This window comes from Mastacembelus armatus, chromosome 24, assembly GCF_900324485.2.
Source record: "Mastacembelus armatus chromosome 24, fMasArm1.2, whole genome shotgun sequence".
In the NCBI taxonomy this organism is placed as follows: Eukaryota; Metazoa; Chordata; class Actinopteri; order Synbranchiformes; family Mastacembelidae; genus Mastacembelus; species Mastacembelus armatus.
In genome coordinates this window covers 13,394,480-13,413,789 of record NC_046656.1, presented here as the reverse complement: position 1 = coordinate 13,413,789, position 19,310 = coordinate 13,394,480, and the positions used below count along the sequence as shown (strand labels likewise).

The 19,310-nt window shown below is 45.4% G+C and overlaps 1 protein-coding gene across 3 annotated transcripts in view; it reads right to left on the bottom strand.

The window, feature by feature from the left end:
* LOC113137637 (prospero homeobox protein 1) overlaps nt 1–19,310 on the bottom strand; it is a 33,123-nt gene that overhangs the window by 9,478 nt on the left and 4,335 nt on the right. For all 3 annotated transcript variants that reach the window (XM_026319444.2, XM_026319442.2, XM_026319443.2), the window contains exons 2-4: nt 17,040–19,115; nt 13,098–13,205; nt 7,876–8,070 (exon numbers count right to left, since the gene is read on the bottom strand). In XM_026319444.2, the coding sequence (XP_026175229.1) occupies nt 7,876–8,070; nt 13,098–13,205; nt 17,040–19,049 (2,313 nt within the window). In that variant the 5' untranslated portion in view covers nt 19,050–19,115. The remainder of the gene's footprint in view (nt 1–7,875; nt 8,071–13,097; nt 13,206–17,039; nt 19,116–19,310) is intronic.

The following is a 19,310-nucleotide window of genomic DNA, read 5'->3' as shown; positions in this document are numbered from 1 at the left end:
TCATTTTCTTTGTTTTCACCTACTTCAGCTTTTCGTAGGCACTTCTCTATTCCTTAGTCTCTCATTTGCGAAGCATCAGAATCAGCACTGAGTAGTTTACTGGGACGGGAAACGGGCCTCAAAGCTGAGCAAACACCGGCCACCCTCGCTGCACTGATAGCCTTGAGAACACTGAGCCTTGAGGGGCTGTTGTGTATACATGTATGTGTGTGTCTTGTTGTCTGGTGTGTGGACATATGTGAGCACGAGCGCTGGAGTCACATGGGTTATTCTCAAGGTGCACCTCCACTCTGGGAGTCAAGGACAGGACAGGGTCATAGACAGATGAAGTCGCTCTCCCATTGCATCTTCCTCACTCCTCCTTCCACTTTTACTTCTCTCAACCCCTCCTCCCACCCTTTGGCACTCACAAGCTGAGGCTTCATATCATATCAGGGCCTCCTTTGACATCTCATTCCTCCCCTCTTGCTGTCCCCTTTCTTTATAGAAAATGGGGCTGGTTCAGAGGGTACTGGCTTTATATCAACCCACAGACAACAGACAGAAAAATAATCTATACTCTGAAGAATTATGAACAGCAGGGGAAGCCAGAAATCACAGTTCAGCCTGTGTTTAGAGACTTAAATATTCATTGTCTGAGCTTGTATGGTGGACACAGGCTCAGAGAGAGCAATCTAAGTGAGGGGAGTGCAGGGGGGAGCTATGACGGGGCCTCTGGGGGTCAGAAAGTCAACGCAGCTCAGAGAGACCGAGAGAGCATGAGGCAGAAGGAGAAGAAAGGAGAAAGGGAGTCTGGAAGATAGGAACAGGACATCTGGAGAGGAGGAGAGCAGAGGGAGGGAGGGAGAGGAAGAATAGAAGAGTAGGAGGAAGGAGGGTGTGGGTGGGTGGACGAACAATAAAGGATGGACAGCAAGGAGCTGCAGTGAAGGAGGGAGGATAGAAGATGGATGGGTAGAAGGAGATAGGATGGAAAGGCAAGTGAGGGAACAAGATGGCAGGAGAAGAAAGAAAAATAATAAACTGCAGATTGGATTGAAGGAGGGAGAATTTGGCATCAGCAGGGGGAATGGAAAGTGTGTGTGTGTGTGTGTGTGTGTGTGTGTGTGTGTGTGTGTGTGTGTGTGTGTGTGAGAGAGAGAGAGAGAGAGAGAGAGAAAGGGGGGCTGCTTTGACACATCTGCAGCTCTGATGCACGCCCTGGTCATTTTGGCATGAGTCCCTTTGCCACGCTTCATTAGTCTCACACTCACACACACCACACACACACGCACACAGAGAGAGACCAAAATGGTCCAGAAATAATGACATAATCAGCAGCTGTGCCACAAAGCAGGCTGCCCCTCACAAGGTGACCAGGGACAGACGGAGGAGGGGAACAAGGAGGGAGGAGAGGGGAGAAGAAGTGAAGAAGGGTGGGTGTACTGGTGGAAAAGCAGAGATGAGGGAGAATCAAGATGTATTGGGGCGAGCGCAGTGAGGGTTTGCGTTAGTGTGTGTTTGCGTGTGTTTGTGTGTGTGTGTGTGTGTGTGTGTGTGTGTGTGTGTGTGTGTGATAGCGAGAGCGAGAGCAGGTGAGGAAAGCAGAACGGGGATCATGTAGTTCTTTATGTTTAAGTGACTCCTTGCTTTACACGCTCTGGTCTGGTCATTTAATCAGCACACAGAATTAAGTGGCTTATTCTCACATACACGTGCACATGTATGTGCACACGCGCACACACACACTCACACACACAACACGGTGAAGAAAAGACCTGTCAGGCTACATCAGACAGGGGCCCTCACTAGCCCCCAGCTATTCACTGAGAAACAGATGATCGGCTTCCTACCCTTTCCTTTCCATAATGCTTCTCACTAAGAGAATTAAAAGGCCATAACACAAGTTGAAAGTGATGCTTGTGGCACAGTAAATGTCTATCGGAAGATTTGTTACAATCTACTTTCGATAACGTTCAAGAGATCAGCTAGATACAGTAAAAGGGATGGTAGCACCTACCCCCCTAAAGGAAAAAAAAAAAAACACCTTTTCTCACTTGTCCTCCTGACTTCCTGCAGACCCTCTTGGTTTCATGTCCTGATTTTGCACCAGGACATGCCATCAGCACTTTTCAGAGGGAATATTTCTTACTGACTGTCAACATTGTATGGCAAGATGAGGAAATCAGAGTTTGATCTTTTCAAACCTGTGTAAATACAATTGGAACTATATTTCTAAATGTTTTAGTTAGAATATGTTTTCTATTGTAATTTTGGCAAACTAATCTTTGATGCCTATGAGCCAGTAACCCAAACACCATAGCCAACATACATCTCAATGATCATTTGATAATACATGTGTATTATACTAAACTCTACATCCCAGTGTGTAATTATGATCATCAAATCTGTGATTCAGTTTGTACGGGTAAGCACAAAACATAAGACAGCCCCTCTCGGGTGATCATTACTGTCTATCACCTCTGCTTGCTCTGCTGGGAAATATGGGCATGCATACACACACACACACGGTTGCGTGTGTGTATACATGGACAGCAAATATGCTATTTATTATTCAGTGCTCTATATGACAGCATGCTGTATTGCTGAATGTGCATGTGATAAATGCACGTGTAGTGAAGTACGTTTGGTGCGATGAGAGCTTCTCTCAACGGGAGCAAAAGAGACCAGTGGAATGACAGGAGATACCGTAGATTCGCGGGTGAGGAAGAGAGTGAGGGAAGGTGTGTGTGTGTGTGTGTGTGTTGACATAAACCCACTGGCAAATTTTATTGGTTATATTTTTGGCAGCTCGGAACCTAAATCTATACCGCCAGCTTTTCATCTCTCTGCCTGTATCTTCTGTTTTCAGCTGCTCTTCAAAGAGAACCCTAGAGCTGAAAACACCACACCTGTGTGCGAGTGTGTGCTTTACACTACTTATGTATGTTTATACATGTTTGCATCTATGTCTTTGCCTGTGCATCCAGTGTGGTAGCCTTGACCTCCTCGCCACACACACACACAAACACACCATACTCCATGTGACACGAAAAAGAAAAGCAGGATTGAAGGCGTGTAAGACAGGGAGGGGAAAAGCAGGAGGAGGAGGAGAAAACAGACATTAGCCTCTCTGGGTGGAGAACAAATGGAGCCCCGAGAGGGACGTGAAGAGGAGGAACGAGGGAGAGAGGGGGGAAGGAGAGGTGAAGCACACAATGCTATGGGGCATGGCAGTTGGACAGACAGCATCTGCTCTCGGCTCTCTGTGGCTCTGGTAATGGATGGAGAGTTGGAGAGACATTGGGAGAGTGGGAATGAGGGAGACAGAGACAGTGGGAGGAAAAAAAGGGGAAGGAGAGTACAGTAGAGGGAAAAGGAATTGGGGGGGAAGAAGAACTTGGAGCGACAAAGTCAAACTTTGAAAAGTTTTCTATCGTTACTTGGTCACTTTGAAACAAATAAAACAGAGTGGATAAGTAGAAGGACATTATCAATTCAAATAGATGGATGACAGATGGATGGATAGACAAAAGAGGAAGAGGGACAAAAGGAGTGACACATCTTTCCAAAAGGAGAAAGAGCAGCTGATAAGGGAGGAAACATAATACCTGTGTGTGTGTGTGTGTGTGTGTGTGTGTGTGTGTGTGTGTGTGTGTGTGTGTGTGTGTGTGTGTGTGGATGGAGGCTTCTCACTGCTTTCTCTGGTACCTCCCTCTCACATGGAGATCATAGGGACTTTTAAATGCCGTGATGTGTATGTATATGTGAGTGTGTGTGTCCTCTGTGGGAGGAGTGGTCACTGACAGAGGAAACTTGGCCTTGTCTGCCTTATGGAAATCGGAGAGTTTCCCAGAGCCGTCATAAAACTGCCTCTTTATCAGACCCCACCTCTCTTCCTCGCAGTCTCTAAGCCTTTACCAGGTCACACACATTCCTGTCTTATGAAAGATAATGTGTGTTGTCATTGCGGGTTCAAAGACAGACAGGGGGCTGTAGAGTAAAAAGAAAAGGACACCGAACGAGAAATTTTCACTTGAGTCCTCACATGAAAGCGGCTCTCGCTCAAAGTCAAGGCTTTGGGAGGCCGTGTGTGTTTCGGAAGACTTTGATGGCGATGGACAGAGTGAATGAGAAGTGGAGAAGAAAGAGAAGAAGAGAGGGGATCGGGAGGGGGGCTGAGAAAAGAGGAAAGTAGAGCCGGGGTCTAGGTAATTAACAGCAAGCTCTTTAATTACCGCTGGTGTTCATTGTGCCAGAAGGAATGTGACAATTATGCCATTAAAACTTCCTAATAGGGGTGGGGGGGGAAGTGAGGGAAAGGAGGAGGGAGGGGATAACGGAAGACATGCAAAAGAGGAGGATGAAAGAATGAAAGGAGAGGGGCAACAGAAGGAAGAGAGAACGATGAGAGGGAGCGAGGGAGGAGGGATATGAAAGGAAAAGGGGAAACAATCGCGACAAAAGAGGAGCTGGGAGGGAGATGGGGAGCGTATTAGGCCAGCACAGTGACAGAGCAGATTAGCATCAAACAAGAAAGGCCATAGACGTGTGTATGTGTGTGTTTGTGTGTGTGTCTATGTGAGTGTGAGCACTGAAACAGAGGACATATTCATTCCAAAGACGCCACCAAGGTGGATGGAACTTTGATGATGCAGAATCTGGCAAAGGGAAAACTGTGTGTGTGTGTGTGTGTGTGTGTGTGTGTGTGTGTGTGTGTGCTTGCTGAATCTGCGTAGGCTCCTGTTTCAAGTGGTGGTGCAGGCAGGTAGGGGAGGAAGAGGAGGAGGAGGAGGAGGTGGTGGAGGAGAAAGGGGAGAGATCCACAGAAAAGGGCCTTAGGGGCATCCTGATACACATCCATCTCCACATTACCTCTATGACTCACACACACTCTATCTCTCTCTCTCTTTTGCACATATAAGATGGAAAAATCCTAACAAATGTGTCTGTGCACATATGTAATACACACAAACACCACATTCCCACACAAACATCAAACGGCAAAAAAAAAAAAAAAAAACACACATAACCCACGCACTCACAAACACACACTTTCATACACACAAATAACACCCACACACACACACACTAAAATGTCCACACACAAACACTTACATGCAGAGTCTTCATGCTCACCAAGGCGGTTGGTTTGTCAGGGGGGTTAGAATTTGCATGGCTGGGCAAATTTTCCTTGTGCTAAACTCTAATCAGCTCCTGTATCTCTCAGACACCTGCCCAGCAAAAAAACCTTAATATGCAAAACACCTTCCCTCCCTCCTCCACCCTAGTTCCCTACTGCAGCTCCTCGGCCAACAGAAGACTTATTCACCTGGCCTCTCTCACTCTTTTCCTCTCTGTCTGTCTTCTTGCAAATTTTCACATTTATGTATGCAAATAGTCTGTTCCCCTTAAGCCTGTTTCAACAGTAGTTTCCTGGTGCCAGGAGAAGAATGATAGTCTTGTCTAAGGTGTGACATGAAACATACGCTTCAGAAACAAAGGTGGTCAGGGGGTAAAGATGCCGTGTTACTGCAGTTTGGGCAGGTACAGCAGATTTGTTAAATGCTGCGTTTAAAGTTTTTAGGAATACCTGGTGCTTTTCGTGGCCATATTTTCTTGGACCAGTTATTTGAGTCACATTAAACCTACAAATCTTTTGGATCCATGTAAAATCATTCAAAGGCATATATTTTTAAATAATATCTGTATCCAGTTTACATTTGGCCCAATTGTTCTTCAAAACAAGTTTATTCGATTTGTCTTTTAATCTTAACTTAATGTTTAAGGCACAAAGTCAAAACTGTACACGTTCACTGAAAATGGCTTGTTTGGTGAAGTAGTAGATGGAGTTACACGTATGAAATGAAAAAATATGAGCATGGATTGTGGATTTTGGATTCAAGGAAGGAGTTTTTTTGTTTGTTTTTTTTTTTTTAGTGAAAGAAAAATCATAAATGAATATTCAGTAGAGGATAGTTTTGTGTAAATGTATGGTCTTTCACTTCTCTTTTGACCAACAATATAGGCCTATAAATAAGGTTTGTGAGGATATGCTTTTAATGGGGAATTGTTTCCCAGCTGGGACTAACATTTCTTGTTGTGGGTGTCAGGTGATTTACCATAATGGAGCATAATTTGGAGCATAATTTGATATGAAAACAGAAACAAGCTTCTGTAGGAAAATAAGCCTTAATTCCAGGATCAGGAAAAAAATGACACGTTAAGTGATCAGACTAAAAAAAAAATCCTGTTCTAATCATTTAACAGGGTTCTACTAACTGTGATTAGCTTTTACTGTTAGTCGTGCAACAATCTCAGGGTCTAAGGTTTAAATGAGAATATATGTAAAATCTAAAACTGTAGGTGAAAGGTCACTTTTCTTGATTTAAATTTATTTTGCAGTCACAAAAATGATTCCAGCTCTAGTGATTTTGATGGACTTTGGACTTATTGGGACCTCATATGTCGAAGTGCTTCTGCCTGCCAGAGTCTTTCAAAGCCTCCCTTAAGAGGGCTGAAGATGGATGTGGGGAAGTGTGTATGTTCGTCCAAGTGTGTGTATGTGTGTTTGGGTGCACACAGAGGAGTCCCAATGGACAAATAACAGACACACAGCGATAGACGGAAACAGAGAGAAAGTGAGTGAAGCACTTTAAATGTGAGCGCTTGCAAAACTCCCACTGCTCGCAAGGGCACTTCTCTCCTGAACATCACCCCCCCCCCTCTTTTTCTTCTACCCTTCTTTCTCCCCTTTCCATTCCCCTCGATTCCCTTACTCCCTCCCTCCCGCCATCGCTTTCTCCTTTGTCTCTGAGCTCTCACCCTCCATCCCCTATCTATCCATCTCCCTCTTCCCCTCTCCCCCGCTTTCTCTCCCCTTCCTCTCACTAAAACAGTAGGACGCTTAACCTTGATAACAGTGAGATTTTTTCCCCCTCAAAGTGACATACACACACATACACCCACACACATGCTAGAGAAGTGCTTTGCCAGCATGCCAGGCCGGTCCAAGGGACGGCTCTACCCTTCGAGGTGAACAGGACACTGGGAAATGCAGCAGCAACAAAACACACACACATACACACACACAAACGCACACCCTTATAACGAATACACACACCCAGATCACCCCAGGCCCTTCTTAACGCAAGCCTTTTAAAGGTCTATTGTCAGCTGACATTGAGAGAGCACTGGCAATCCTGAAACCATTCTCTCTTACACACACACACACACACACACACACACACACAAAAGGAGAAGTGTGTAATATGAAACATTATTAAAGGTGAAGTTGCCTGCTGAGAATTTATGAGTACAATTCAGTGGAAGACAGTCAAACACACATAAACATGTCACAGCAGACGATAGGTAAATGACAGGGAAGTAAAATGTTTTTTTGTCAAACACACATACTGGTACACACAGAGGGGAAATTAACAGTGAGGAAGAGGTAAAACAAATGAGATGTCAGTAAGCTTTCTTCCTCATTGAATAAGAGCTGTATTTATATAGCTGGAGCCTGTGGTATATGCCTTAGAAAATCTATTTTCTTCATATATTAATGATTTTGAATTTTTCAGATAAGCTGAATAATTGAGACAATTATTCTACTACTCTAAAGATCCAGCTGTATTTCTGAGAAAATGCATAGTCATAAAGCTGAAACCTGGGCTACTTCCCAGTTATTCTTTTTGCAGGAAAGCTACCATATACATTATATTACAATGTGCAGAGTGCAGCAGAATGTAACGCAGTGTCAGAGAGGACACAGTGAGACGGTGTCACACGACCTGTCCGCACCACCATGTATCAGGTGAAATTCAAGTTTGATTTTTTAAATTTTATATACAGCGTTTACAGTTCAGTCTGCATTCATTCACTGCAGGTGCTTACCTCGAAGTCGTTGGCCTTGTTGTAGTGCATGTTTAGGGCTCGAAAGAGCTCGCAGTCACGGCTGACGCTCAGCTCCTCGGCTCCGATGACTCCATCGTTGATGGCCTGGCGGGCGAACTTCTCCATCTGGATATAGTAGAACTCCCTGAAGTTGCTGAACCACTTGATCAGCTGGGAGGTTATGCAGCGGTTAAACTGCAGCAAGAAACAATGGAGAGTTAGCATAATATAGGATCTGTGTGTTTTTATTCACAAACATCCCTTGAAATTCTGAGACAATTGCATGCTTGCAGAGGGAGGACGTTTGTCTAAAACTTAGTAAGTCACTGAGTTAGAACATGAGGGAAAGTGAAGAAGTGTGAGGATGAGAGCAAGTCGTTTCACATCAGGCAGTTGAGACTCGAGGCGATGACTTAAAAGAGCAGAAAGGAACTGAAAGAGCGAGATGAAAGATGAGAGCAGGTCGGGAAGCGAGGGAAGATAATAGAGACATTAAGAAAGACAGCAAGCACGGTGTGTGTGTGTGTGTGTGTGTGTGTGTGTGTGTGTGTGTGTGTGTGTGTGTGTGTGTGTGTGTGTGTGTGTGTGAGAGAGAGAAAGTGTGTGTGTGTGTGTGGTTCATCTTCCCCACTGGGAGCTGACATCCCCACTATCATAACCCTGAGAGTGGAGGGAGAGGTGGAAAGGAGGGGTTGGGTGGCGAGACCGCAAACACATAATTGACCAGAAAAACGATTAAGTCATCATCTGAAGCGCCCTGGCCCACAGGGGGCTCAAACATGTACTTAACCCCGTTCACCAATTACACCCCGATTCTCTTCCCCTCTCTGCACCTCCCAGGCAGGAGGAAAGGAGAAGAAAAAGAGCAAAACAAAGAAAGAGAGAGAAAGAAGCACTGCAGAGGAGGCTGTGGCTATCTGATCTGTGCCGCTCGGCTGGATTCAATAGGGCGAAGTAAACCTATTAAGACCCTCGGCTGGTCCCGACTCTTTTTCTGCCTGGTCTCACCCGTGAAAACACACTATCTAAACATCCAAATCACTAGATAAGGACCTCAGGATGGAGGTCTAGCACTGTCACCCAAAAAACAGTCCCAGTAAAATTGCAGATCTGACCCCTAAAAACATACAAATAACACCTGGGTGACTCCTCAATATTATGTCAAATTCAAATTTCTGTTCTCTGAAAACTTGATACCCCTAACCATTACCCACACCCTTCATCCACACACACAAACTCACACACACACACAGGCATTCAATCCTCCCTCCCCTCTGTTCCTCTGTTCTTTTTGTGGCGGTGGAAGAATGGGGGGACAAAACGCTACTAAACGCTGAGCGGACTGCTCGCTGGGGAGGCAGAGCGGTTTTGACATGGAGATTAGGCACTGGCTATTGTTTGACAACACACAAGCACACCCAAACACGTACACACACTCTTTGCGATCTGGGATGGTAGTCAAACGCACGCATGCACGCACATGAAGATGGGAGGGCGAGGCAAACAGAACAGAAAGACAGGCAGAGGAGTTGGCGAATCAGAAGAGGCGAGTTAAATAATGGACCAAGGTGGCACAGGGCTAAAGGAGAGTGGCGTGCCTTTCTGGAATGGTCAGCGGATGACATAATGGCAGAGTGGAAAAGCATAAGTCCGCTTGACATTGTTTGGCAGGGGGAGAGGAGGTGTAGCATGATGACTGTCCTAAAGTGCAGGGTGAGCATAAATTGGGGGACGGGGTGGGGGACATTGGAGAAAAGGAGAACGGGTGCAGGTCAGCGGCGTCAGACAATGCCGTTGAGGGAGGGGGGAGGGGGGCACTGGGTCGGAACGTGAGCAGTCAGCAAGCTGGGGTCGTGACATCGTAGTGTCAAACAAACAAACTACTGACACTTACAAATACATCAGCTGCACAGGGCTATTCTTAAACACACACAATGCAGCAGACAGTTGGAGTGTGACACAGCACAAACAAACACTGAAGTCGTTAGTGGTGGTGTTTAAAGCTTTGCTCGCGTGTTAAGACCACAGTCACACTGACTCGAGATATTACTGAACTTGTGTGGATTTTTGCAAGCGTGTGTGTGGGTACATCTGAGCGCGTGCGAGATTGATCACTACATACTGAGATTGAAGTCAGTGAAAGAGTTACCATCGCTCATGCAGGAGACCTTTGGTGTCACTGCATCCGAGTGACGGATAGATTTGTCACTTTGGACAAGGATTACTTTATCATACAGACAGCTCAGGAGAAGATGCATTAGGGCCTGTGTAACCGAACTGAAGTGTGGCTCAATCACAGCACAGACCGCACAAAAGATAAAATATTTACAGTAAATGCAGGTTAGAACACAAAATTGCATTACATCCACATTAACTAAACCCAACATACTCAGGGATGCAATACTGGCAAGTCCCCAAGACAGCTTCCAGCAGTCTTGGTTCATTAAGTTGCTGGTGGGGGACAGAGACCCCCTGTTAGCAGCTATGGATGAGAGTGTTCAGTGTAAAAGGAGGGAATCGGTTCAAAGGAGCACATCACTGCAGCTTCTTAATCAGGGCTGGCAGGGGTCAGGCAGAACAGACATGAGACGCAGCAAGGAAAATGTGTGTCCGTGTATGTGTGTTTCAGTCAGTGCATTGCATTTGAGTGTGTGTGTGTGTGTGTGTGTGTGTCTGGCTGAGAGGCAGATGAGAGAAAGACAGCAAGAGCGTGTTTCTCACACTCACACTCAAGAGCCTGTTAAAGGTCAACGCTTAGTGCTAACAGCACAAGATAGTGACACACACACACACACACACACACACACACACACACACACACACACGATCTGCTCATGCACACACACTTAAGTCCAGAATAGGAAAACACTCAAGTATCCTTGGTCTTAACTGTATTAGTTGTCTGCCAAATAATTCATGCACGTTGGCTGACTATCCTAAATGTCTGCACAGATATCAGCTTATTTATTAATATATGGATCTTTCGTATTGTGGGTTGTTTTATGATAAACAAGCTGTAAAGCGTTTGGATGAAAAGTCTCTCACTTTCTGTGACATCATGGTCAATGGTAGAGCAGAAAACACACAAATGACCTCAGAGTGCTAAGCTACATCCAGAACAACTGCAGAGGAGAGCAGAAAAGCAGAGCAGAGAAGCCTGTTCAGGCCTCTGTCTCTCTCTCTCTTGCGTTCGTAAGCCCGTTCACAGTCATCAGGGCTTTCCAACGTTTCCTGTTTTTGCAGGGGTGAATTGTGGGAGATAATCTCCGGCTGCCTATTGGCTGACTGCACACAAAAAGCAGCCCTGGAAAGCGGTCTTTTGTTACTGTGGTGACTCAAAATCCAGCCGCTGGCTTTTCTTTCTCCCCGGCCCCGCCGAGGCACACATACCATGCCACACCATCAGCGAAAAAAAGAAAAGAGAAGGAATGACATATAGAAAAGGGAAAACCCTCCTGACCTCTGCTACTCCACAGCACATGACCGGCACAAATACTAAGGCTTGTCTCTAAAAAAGCCATAGAGAGATAAACAGAATGCATGGTGTGTGAGTTGGTGTCAAAAGTGCATTTAGGAAAAAAATGACATTACACCAAAGTCCAAACAGCCTATAATTAACAGACATTGTGAGACATTGTGAATCCACTCACTTGATCTTTTTATAAAGAGAAGAATTCCTGACTTATTAACTGGCTGCATACCTCTGGTGAGTCTGTTCAGCAATCTGTTACAGCTATTCACCCTTAGTCAAATATTTCCTGTAATACTACTGAGACATCTTACAGTTGGTGGGATGATACTATAGGCTGCCATTAGTAGTGCCTACAGTGGTATTATGACACGTCAACACTAAAGGTAAAAATAAAGGTCACAGTGGTATTAAAAGCAGCTGAATCTAGTGATCAACAGCTACAGTGTCCCCCAGTTGTGGAGAGAACCCACTTCCCATGTTTATTAGGTTCTTGACAGTCAAGACCTGAGTAGCTCTCAAGACTTTTGTCTGAGAACAGCCACTCACTAAGAGGCCGTGTTGGCTGAATCTAATTAGATATTCTCATTCCAATACATGTCTACTAAAGTACAGCTTGAGTCCGTTGTCTTCTTCCAAAAACAATAACAAACCAGTGTGAATCATAATCCCCTCAACTATATTGACCTTTTTTAAGCATCTGATGGGACCATTCATAAAAAAGGCCACCTCCTTGGACCTGGTTAATTAGGAGAATACAGTAGTTAAAACCTTTTATAGTAATTGTTGCTGCAATTTTTCAGCAATAACAAAAAATGTCGAATCAGCAGGTTGCTGTAATATTCAGGAGTAATAAATCACCATTTTCAGGTGCCAGCCAGCTTTGCCAACATGTGCCACATTTTCAACGTAACCGATTAAATCCTCAGAGAAAGTCATGTGAGCCGCGAGTCATGGTTGGTAGTGATGGCATCCAAGAGGGGGCAGCTGGGAAAAAAAGGAACCTTTATCTTCTCATTTGAATAAGATGGCCTGGATCTGTCACAGTGTTTACCCCTCCGTATGGTCCGAAAGGGGCACACACACAACAAAATGAACAAACTTGGCCGTTCACACTACAACGGCTATTGTATTGTTCTTGTTTTTTGTGCAGCATATATATTGTGCTTTGTTTTCCAAATTTCCTTCATTAAACTCCCAGTGGAGCTAACGCTCATCCTTGCCATGTTCCCTAAACTGTCTCTTTCTCCTCTCCCCTCCCTCTATCAATCCAGCCTCCCTACACCTGCTCAGATAACCACTCCTCCGTCTCTAGGCTCCATCCTCCTCTCTGCCCTCTCCACCCCTCCATTACTCATCCGGCTCTTTATCTTTAGAATACTCATAGGCTCTCCAGCTCCCTCATGTAAACCCATTCAACTTCCTCTTCTTTCATCTTTTGCATAAAACCATAACTTAAAATAAGGACCTCATTTTATGACAAACAAGCATACACTGTTCACAGCAGCTGAAGTTGGCACATCGCAATTAATAAATCAAACTTCCCCCTTTATAGCAGGCATGTTGACAGAAGTATAAGAAAGAAATGCAGGATACAAGTAAAAGAGTTGAAAGCGTGCTACCTATCCTTAGAGTTTTGGTACTGATGGCAAAAGCAAGAATCTCAGGATATTGGGCTAAAATTGTGGTGCAGTTTGTAAAGTAAAATAAGCACATAAGCAAATAAGCATGAAACGTGCATGTTTGGACTCACCTTGACATCAGAGAAGAACATCTTGAGCATGTTAGAGCTTGGGTAGCGGGTGTAGAAAAACATGAGCTTGGCCTTTTTCAGATGATTGGGGGAAAGACCCTCTTGGATCTGAAAATAGCTGCCATTAAGGACATTAACAACTTTTCTGGAGGGAAAACAACTGGTAGTTGAAGCAAATGGCAAATATGGCTATATAATACAATATATAAATACACTATGTAGGTTGCTGTAAATGTGTTAGAAAATGATCATTTCCATGATGGCTAACCAAATTTCCTTTCGGGCATGAATGCAGGGTTGCTGGAAAGGTGGGGGGATGGTGAGGGGGTGCTGAAGATAGTGCACCAAGCAGAGCCATTTGTTTGCAATTAGCATCAGCCGTATCAGGTGTGAGAGCGTCATGGTAAATAAAACGCTGGCCAGCAGTACAGCCGATTCTTTTACATAAGAAGGCTCATTTCACAGTCAAAGTAAGAGAACGCCTTTGCCTACACCCCGCACTAACCTCCACCCAAAAAAAGGAAGAAGAAAAAAGGAGGCATTTGCATATCACAGACAAAGACAGCAGTTAACGCCAGTGACAGGCAAGAAGGCCTAATGGCTTGGCGGCAACACATGCCAAGCCTGAATATGACTGTCTGATGTTGGCTTCATATCAGTTATAAAACAAGGTCTAGAAGATGGTCCCAAATGTTGTCACAAGCAACATGAAAAACCTTCTCACACTCACATAGACCGTATTCAAATACATGTCAGAGGCCTCGTCTTCCTAATGGATCGCCTGGATTGAACGGCAGAGAGGATGGAGATGGGCTGGTGGGGGCACCTTGAGGGATAGTATGGTTCCAACCTTCAATTACATCCCCCTCCTCCTCCCTCTACTCCACCCCTACCCCCCAGCCTCTCTGCTGCTGCCAAACCCTTGGAGGAGCAAAAGAAGGAGAAGGAGAAGAGGGGCTCTGAGGCTTTGGACTCAGCCAGTGATGGGGGGACTGAAACACATCTGCGCCACCGAACGGCCCAAGCCATTTCCATGGTGAATTAACGGCCGTATAATGCATCTGATAATATCAATCTGGAGGATAAGACATTGAAAAGAGAACAGACACGGGGGCAGGCTGCATGTTAAAACCTCAGGCTGTTTCAACAAGGATTTTCATCAAACTGAAGCAAGACAGGGATTTAAATTAAGCAGAAGATACAGCCCTAAGATTTCATGAAGACTATTCACATTTGAGTGGACAAAATACATTGCTTGACATGGTTTATGATCTACAGGGGTGGCTGTGATTGTTAAAATCGGTCAAGTGTCCAGATGTATCTGTAACTATAGGGTGGGAAGAAGGCATCAGCTGCTAGATTGGATTGCCCTTGGCCCCAGGGTTACACAGCAAAGCCAGCAAATGTTGAACCACGCTGGGTTGGCTCCTTAAAGACCCTGTCTACTTTGTCTGATTCAGTGAGAGAGAGGGAGAGAGAGAGAGTTGGTTGTATACGCAGCGAGGGTCTTGTGGGGGAAACCCTGGCAGACTGGTGTTACTCTGTCAGGCCTGGCCAAAAGAGCAGCACTTCACTCTCCACACCACACCATCTGCTGCAAGTGGAGGGGATACAATGGATCCTCAGACAGAGGGGAGAGACAGAGAAAAAGAGAGCTCTTTTTCAGCATGGCAAGGTGGGATTTGTTTGCTGTGAAAGCTGAGCACTTATGCTTAGATTAATTTGTTTTTGCTTTTTCAATTAGGATTAGCATCACTTTCGTCTTATCAATGAAATTAAAAATAATTTTAAGACAAAGATGTCGATGTTTTACCTCATGGCAATAAACGCAATATCACCTCCCTTTAGATGACAATTAAGGAGCTTCATATCTCCTGATGAGGCATTTTCATCTACGATTCACTCACAGCTTGCAAATGTAATTGTGATTGGACTTAGGGGTGGCGTGCAAGGCTATTATTTTGTCATGATGGTGCACTCATACCAGCTGGCCCACTGTTTGCCTGCCACATCTGACAAGACATCATCATTCTCACAACACTTCCCCAAAGCCCAAAGTCATGAGAGGAAAATAGCTGCTCCACTTCCTAATTCCAGGTGTAAGGACAAGAAAATTTGGAGTCGGACTGAGAACAAATGAGGAAAATGATAGCAGCCATCTGCTCCTTAATGCTGCAGAGAGCTGGTGAACTTGAATACACCTCGCAAATGTCTGACAAGCTGTCTCTGACTTCTGAGGTACAGAAAAAAACAAAGCAATAGAAATATCAAAAAGTCTACATCAATGGAACCAGCTACAAACACAGACTACAACTACAAATAAACTGTTTGATAAATGCCGTCATAATTATGAAAAAAAAAAACTATATATTTTAAATGCCAAACTTTGTTCGTAGACCTGTAGAATAAATTCTAGGGATCAAAAATATACGATGAAAAAGCAGAAACAACATGTGGACATGTTGTTCTGTCTATTCTTTCCATTTAGGAGAGTACATCTGTTAATGCCCTGAATTTATAAATGCTACAATAAAAGCCACAGCATCTGGCATATGTGGTTATTGTTTGATTGTTTTCTACTTTCTCTGTCTCTGGATGTCTCTCTCTCCCTTTTCTCTTTTCATCCCTCCATCGGGAGCCCGTAGAAGCAAAGGATTATGGATCTCTGGAAAGCGTTCACCCTTGGGTCAGAAGACAAGACAAGGCGAGGTAATGAAAGATAAACAGCTCGCTGCAAACACCTGTTAACGTCCGCTTCAAAGAAAAGACAGGGAGGAGGGGGGTTTGCAGGGAGGGAAAACAAAAAAAGAAGTATTTGGCTGCCAAGCAACAGCCGAAGGGCCCCCCGGGCTGTTGACAGATCTTTATGAAATGAAAAAAAGAGAAAAGAAACGACAATGATTGTGGGCTTTTTACAACAGCAATGGATGATAAGAGGAACACAAGAGAAAACACAAGCAATCATAAATATACATCTTTCCTGAGTCCTCAGGCGAACCTTTTGTGACATGAACACACAAAAGACACACACGAAAAAGACAAGGCACTCAGGTGCACGGAACAGGAAAAACATGGGATCTAAAGTGTTACATATACATATTTCCTTGACTCTTATGTCGCACAGCTGGAAAAAAGCTGTACCATCAAAATGTAACAAATCCTAAATACTTGAAGGCAAAGCTTTCTAAGGGCACAAATCAAACTTTCATAAGGGTTAAAGGGTGTTGAGTACTTGGGGACTAAGGCGATATAGAGTGAACAGAGAAGGGACTGAATGTATCTTAAGCTATTAGCTCTGAGTCCCTCGGGGATCCAATTTGAGCCTCCCACTGGGGATAGTCCCTTTATTCACAGGGCATGATTGGGGCACACTAGGGTTAAATTATAAGGAAGGCTATATAACACTATTGTGTGCCAAGTTTCAGGATGCTATCTCCCTCCTTGTTCTTTCAGGCCATTTTTTATAAAAGGAATTGGGGCAGTAAATGTCGTGGGGACCTAATCTTCGTAAGTGATATGTGACAAGAAAGCTTTTAAAGCACTTAGGATTGAAGATGGAATCAAATGCTGTACGGTGCTATGAGAAGGAATGGGTATGAGTATAAAAATAAATACAACAATGCAGTACAATGGAGAAGAGAACAGCAGTGGGAGGAAAAGTGATTCATCTACAATTTCTCTGTTTCTTAGGCTAGTTTCAAACAGGCTCAAAAAGATTTGATTTTTTAACTCTTTGTGCTTCAGATGCACCGTTTCACATCGGCCTCTACAGGGAATTACCAACCAAAATTTAGATTTTTTTCTGGCTTACACAGACATGAGCTGGTCTGAACTGGACCACAGGGTCAAAACATCAGCATTGCTGTCATATACACATACATTTGTCTTTCAGCCTCCTCACAACACAGTCTTACACATACAGCAGATGTTTTTAAAGGATACATTGCTGCCTGAGTAAGGGGAGATGTCAGCCATGTCCTGGAGATCACTGCACTCAGACTTGATGAGGGACAGGGAGAGCCCTTCAGCTGTGCTGCCAGGGTGCGCTGGTGAACAAGACCGATGGTGGTGCCCCAGATGATGACCCGATGCCATCTTGGTCCTCAGGCTGGTGGTCTCCCGAGACAGGTCCATGGAGTCTGGTGAAGAACGGTCCTTGCCTGTGTAGCCACCTGTGGGTGCACCAAGGGGACTTTGGAAAGGATAGCCCATGAGAGGCAATGGAAAGGGATGTCTAAAAGATGGAGGGCTGAAGCCCATAGAGGCAGAGAGTGAAGAGGGGTGAAGAGCAGGGTGGTGGTGACCACCATGGGCACCCACAGCTGAAGATTGGTGGTGGTGCTCACTGGGTGTCTTCCTCACAACTAAGGGCAGTGCCTCAGTTTGGTCATTGGTGGCACCTGGCATCCCAGGCATGCTGGCAAAGGAGTCTAGTGGATTGGGAATGATGACATCGCCAAAGCACTGCAGCCTCTGGTTGGCAGTGTGGAAGTTGGGATTGTCTCCATTGACAGCAGTGGGAAATCTTTCAGGAGGTATGGAAAGTGGGGGAAAGGCCTGCTGAGGTGTAGGGCGCGGAGGCTTGGCAAACACCTTAACCACTGTGTCCACTACCTGGGTCATGGCTGAATTAAGTTCCTGCTTCAGTGTTTCTGCCAGCTGTTTACCTTCAGCATGCATGGAGGAGCCTGGACCTCCCTGTCCTTTGCTCCGACCAAGCCCCTCTCTTCTTGGCTTCTCTCCGTCAGCCAGCAGGGCCTGCTCCTGAAGTAATGCACGTGCCCGGTTAAGGAAATGGCCTGGGTCTAGGTCAGACATCTCATTGTCAGAGCGCAAGTCATCTCCACCCCGGTCATCGCCGCCAGCGTCAGACCTAGCTGGGCTGTCCTCAGACATGTTTCCTATGTCATTGTGGAGGTCATTGTGGAGGTCATTATGTTCTGAATCATCGGTTGAGTCATATATCTGAAAGAACTTTTCCTGTAGCTGACGAAGCTGTTTCTGCATGTCCTCCAGCTGCAGCTTCAGCTGCCGTCGCTCCTCCTGCTTCTGTTCCTTCCTCTGGCACACCAGCTGGGTGAAGCTCTGCTGTTGCTGCTGAGGCAGACGCTGCTTACGCTTGTTCTCTCGGCTGCTACTGCTACCACCGCACACCTCACCTCCCCGTGGGCTGCTGGGGGCTTGCTGCTGAGACTGAGGAGGTGGGCAGTCTAGTTCCATCTCTCTTTCCCCATCCATGTCATGGTCACGCTCGTGACGGGAAGCAGCAGGCACCACTACACTGGGTGAGTGACTCATACCACGTATAATGTTCTCTACACGAGCTCGCTTGGCACGCAGGTGTTCATCATTGAGACGTTCGATGTCAAAAGTGGCCAGGCCAGGAGGACGCCCAAATGGTGACAAGCACTCTTGAGGGGTGCTGTCCTGGGAGGAGTTACTACAGGCATCCTCCTGGGGAGCATCTGAACTTGTATTGGAAAGCCCTGATCCAGGAAAGCCAGATTCTCCTCTATCACCCCTGTCCCCTCTTTCTCCCCTCTCTGGTCCACCTCCATTTTTAGCTATATTATTCTTGAGAAGCTGAGAAATAATCGTGGTGCCAGGAAAGGGCATCATGGTGTCCTCATATGAGTTGGCCCTCTTCAGTAGCTTTCGGAGTACATTGGATTTGGACTCACTGTCACTGGCTGATACAACGCCAGGCCCACCATGTGGCTGCACAACAGAGCACTCCATGGAGTCGGTGTCTGATCCGTGGTGAGAGTGGGAGCTCAGAGAGTTCATGGCACTGAAAATGGCTGTTTTGGCGCGGGCAATATTATCAGTTGTTGCTGTTGTGGCTGCTGCTGTGGAGGAGGCTGTGCTACCCACGGTCCTCTTAACACCAATGTCCACACGTCTTCGCTTGGTCTGTCTGTTCAGGAGGGAGTCGCTGTCATGGTCCGGCATCACGGGCTGCTGCTATTGGGCCATATCCCACAAACCCAGTCCTCTTGGATCAAAGCCTCTGAGTACCTGTGAACAAATATTCACAGATCACCAAAGTGAAAAATATTTTCAGTCAATTTTGTCAGTCACTCATTCACGGAATGTCCTCGACTACTTTAACTTCAAAAATAAATCTGCATTAAAGAGAAAAGCTTGAAAGTTTTTCATAAAGTAAAACAATCAAAATCTGTCAATCTAGAAAATTGCATTAGTCAATGCTAT